Raw genomic sequence first — 3577 nt, forward strand, 5'->3', positions numbered from 1 at the left:
TTTCCTTTTTCTCTTGTGTAAAGTACTACTGTACAACGTTTTTCTCAAACATATGAATCTTTTGTAAAATTTTCTTTTATCGTGGAAGTACTACTTTTTTAGTGCTAAATGGGCCACGATAGTGGCGTGCCTGTTCGGAAAATCCTTCGGGCGGCAGGTCTGCGCGCAGGAATAGTTTCGAGTTATGGTCCGTGATGGGCCGAAAAGTGAGACGGTCTCACGCTCTTTGTTTTGTTTTGACCAAAGACGGTCTCACTCTCACGAGCAAAACCCCATTTCCTCGAGTTCTCCAGAAGGACAAGTCGGCCGCTCCATTCCCGCCCCGTTAAACCCTCCCGCCTCTTCCAGAACCTTCCGGAAGAAGATTCCGCAATCGTCGCCTGTCCACTCCTCATGGCTGCATCGGCGTCGGCAGCGGGCGGCGAGCCCCAGAAGCAGCTCCTATCCATCATCCGCGACTTCGCCGCCGAGAAGTCCCACGGCGGTAAGCATCCTCGCGTCCCTGGCCGCCGCCCATAAACGCCCTAGGGTTTCGCGTCATCAGCTCACCCAGGTTCGACTCCGCGCTTGTGGTGCAGAGCGCACGGTGTCAGGCCTGAAGCGGCGCCTCGACGACGTGCTTGCAGCAGCCGACGCGGCTACATCCGAGCTCGAGGCCGCGAAGCGCGCGCGGGAGGCCGCGGAGACGGAGCTGCAGGGGAGCCAGGTGCAGGCCTCCATCGCCGCCGCGTCAATACAGGCACTCGAGGTCTCTCCTCATCTCTCGCCCCGAATCGGTGAATTATGTCCCCATTTTGTGCGCCAGTTCGCATGATTTGATCGGACATATTTTGGTGCATTTAGGCGACGATCTCGCATCTCCAGGAGGAAATCTCAAAGGTGGGCTCTGAGCTGGACGCCCTTAAGGTCAGGAATGTTGGAAATCGCAGAAAATAAAGGCCCTGCTATGTTGCTTTAACATGACGCTCTTGTGTGTTGATGTTGGTTTCTATGATTGGAATTGGAACCATCGGGGTTGCGCTTTTGGTGCATGATGTAATGTCTCTAAAAGAGCAAGGGAGACAGTGAGAGGTGCGTAGAACTACCTTTGTCTATTGCATTGTTTGTGTTGTATTGAAGTGGGATAATTTTTTATGGTAGCAACTAAATCATACATGTGCCTGCCCTGGCTGTTTCAGATATGAGTTCTTCAGCCAGATGCAGGAGTTGAATGGAAGGATAAGGTATGTGCTGTTTGCCTGCTATGAATCCATGATTCCTCTTTCCTGCACTGGTAACCTGCTGTAGCTAGCGCTCATCCTTTGTTTCCTACCTTTTCTTGTTCATGTCTAGTATTTGGTACTTGCTTTGCCTGCTAGCTGAAACTTATAAGTTTCTAGTTTGCTAACTATGTATTTCTCCTTTGCAGGGAATTTCAACAGATAGCTCATGTAGAATTAGCAGAGAAAAAGGGCTTTGAACTATCATCAGCAGATGGTATGCAATGTCAACTAGTAATGCATAGTTGCATACATACATAACACTACTTATTGCTGAACCCCTTGAAGGCCCTCCTGTAAATATGGATTGTCCCATAATATTTCTGTTTGTTTGCTTCTGCGTAGTTATTTCTTTTTCTAGAAAATAGACCATGTATATGATTGGGGTTGTAAGAATTGTACGTCTGTGTTGTGCTTTAATATTGTTTGTACCTAAAAGCTTTCTATTGTTAGTTCTGTCAATCTGATGTCTTTTTTAAAGGTATACAAGACTAGGGTTCCACATAATAGGTGGTGGCTTATAAGCTGCTCCTGCATTCCATTTTCTCCATAGTAAGCTAAGCCCTGATTGTTTAATAAGCTAGAAAAATGTTCCATTCAGGTGTTGTGCATCTACTTATGAAATCTAAGTTGTTTTACTGAACTGCAAGTTACCGTGATTGTTGTTCTTCTGTGACTATTTTGTTCATCACATCCTCTACAATGTGTTAAGGATATGAATTGCATGATACTTGCTTCCTTTCTTGTGAATATTTTGTCACCAGTGTATTATGATCAATATAGCTGTACGCTTTTGCTGAGTTTATTCTTTTCTGTTAGACTGAAATGTTCGCCTTGGTAGGTCATATTGTCGGTGACAAGAATGAAACTATTGATTCTGAAGGTATTTTGAAAGATTTGGTTGATAAGGTGAGCAAGATTGATGCTGAGGTGCATGCCTTGGATGCGGAGTATCAAAAAGACCTGCTCGATCATGAAAAGGTTTGTCTCCATTCTCCTCCTGAACACTGTTATCCTTCTTTCATTGTCCCTTGACTATTTTCTTCACAAGAGAATTTGTTATAAAGAATTTATGTGGAAGATCGCAACATCTTTGAGCGACAGTTAAATTGCTCGGTATATTACCAAACTAATTTTGCATGCTGTGGACTAATGGACTGGACACGTGAGTATCATCTGCATTCATGTTTCTCAAAGCACATATTAGTTTTTGTATGCGCATCTGCTGAAAAATACTTACCCTATGTGTTTTGAAGACATTGTTTTATGATAAAACACCTAACCCAGAGGATGTCAATGGCTGGGGCTGACATCCTACTTAGGCAGATGCTGCTGCAGTACTGGAATACAGTATTAGAACTTCTCGTATCGACTGGAATACAGTGCTTATTTTTCGAGTATCCAGTACTAAAACTTCTAATATCGACTGGTTTGCAGGAATGTGCATTATTTTACTATTCATTTTGGATATGAGATTTGATAGCTCTTTCACAAAAGATTCGTCTTGTTTTTTAGCTTTGTCAGGAACTGGCTGCTATCCAAGCAAAGAGGACTCTTATGGAAGCTGTGGTGGGAGAGATGAAGCAGTTGCAAGAGCTCGGGGGATATCCTTTTTACCAGCTGCCACGTTAGTTCTAAAAATCACTATGTGCAGCCTTTTCTTGTGTAATCTCACTGAGCTTTTGTTTCCGCTCATCCATTTGTGTTGGTGGAATCTTTCTTTGACTCCAAACAAGCGGGTAGCTGAAGTGGAGAAAGCGCATGCTTCACTCACTGAGGAGCTGCAGAGGCGTTACGCTTGCCCTGGCTGTGGAGTCAACAACATGGTTGGGATGGAGGAGGCGCCAGTGGTGGCGAACTAGCTACACAAAGTGCTGGTTGCTGTGCATGGACAAGTTTGGACTGGTGAATGTGAGTTCCTGTTAGGTGGTTGGTAAAATTGGTAGAAGTCATTCGATCAACTGGCTGTACACTTCGATGCATCCATGTTGCTGTCTAGTGCTGAAAAACGGTGCAAAGAAATTTCACTATCTCTGTTTCTTTATTGCGCTAGTTTCGTTCGCATTCCTGCGTGTCCCTCCTCTCGCTTTCACCATCTGCTCATGATACGATGACGAGAAGAACAGCTTTAAACTTAAGTACTCCCTCGGTCCAATAACTCAATTTTGACTAAATTTCAATGCATCTTTACACTGAGTCACATTTTGATACATCCAAATTTTAACAAACTTGAGACATCTTTTGTTGGACGGAGAGAGTAACACAGATTAGTTACCCCTTCCGTTTCTTTTCATAAGGTGTTCTAGCTAGGGCTGTTA

At 44.3% G+C, this 3577-nt stretch overlaps 1 protein-coding gene across 3 annotated transcripts; it reads left to right on the forward strand.

Moving 5' to 3' along the window:
* Positions 1-279: 279 nt before the first annotated feature.
* On the forward strand, positions 280-3323 carry LOC100824651. Of its 3 annotated transcripts, none has more exons than XM_010229493.2 (9): positions 280-484; positions 579-748; positions 844-906; positions 1052-1071; positions 1179-1223; positions 1409-1476; positions 2101-2240; positions 2775-2863; positions 2995-3323. In XM_010229493.2, the coding sequence occupies exons 1-9, from the start codon at positions 394-396 to the stop codon at positions 3119-3121; spliced, it is 813 nt and encodes a 270-aa protein (XP_010227795.1). In that variant the 5' UTR covers positions 280-393; the 3' UTR covers positions 3122-3323. The 3 variants fall into 3 exon arrangements, with proteins under 3 accessions (XP_010227795.1, XP_014751984.1, XP_010227796.1); XM_014896498.2 differs by having other exon boundaries at positions 2784-2863; XM_010229494.2 differs by having other exon boundaries at positions 2143-2240.
* The last annotated feature ends 254 nt before the right edge of the window (positions 3324-3577 follow it).

The sequence above is a fragment of the Brachypodium distachyon genome, chromosome 1 (assembly GCF_000005505.3).
Source record: "Brachypodium distachyon strain Bd21 chromosome 1, Brachypodium_distachyon_v3.0, whole genome shotgun sequence".
Lineage (NCBI taxonomy): Eukaryota > Viridiplantae > Streptophyta > Magnoliopsida > Poales > Poaceae > Brachypodium > Brachypodium distachyon.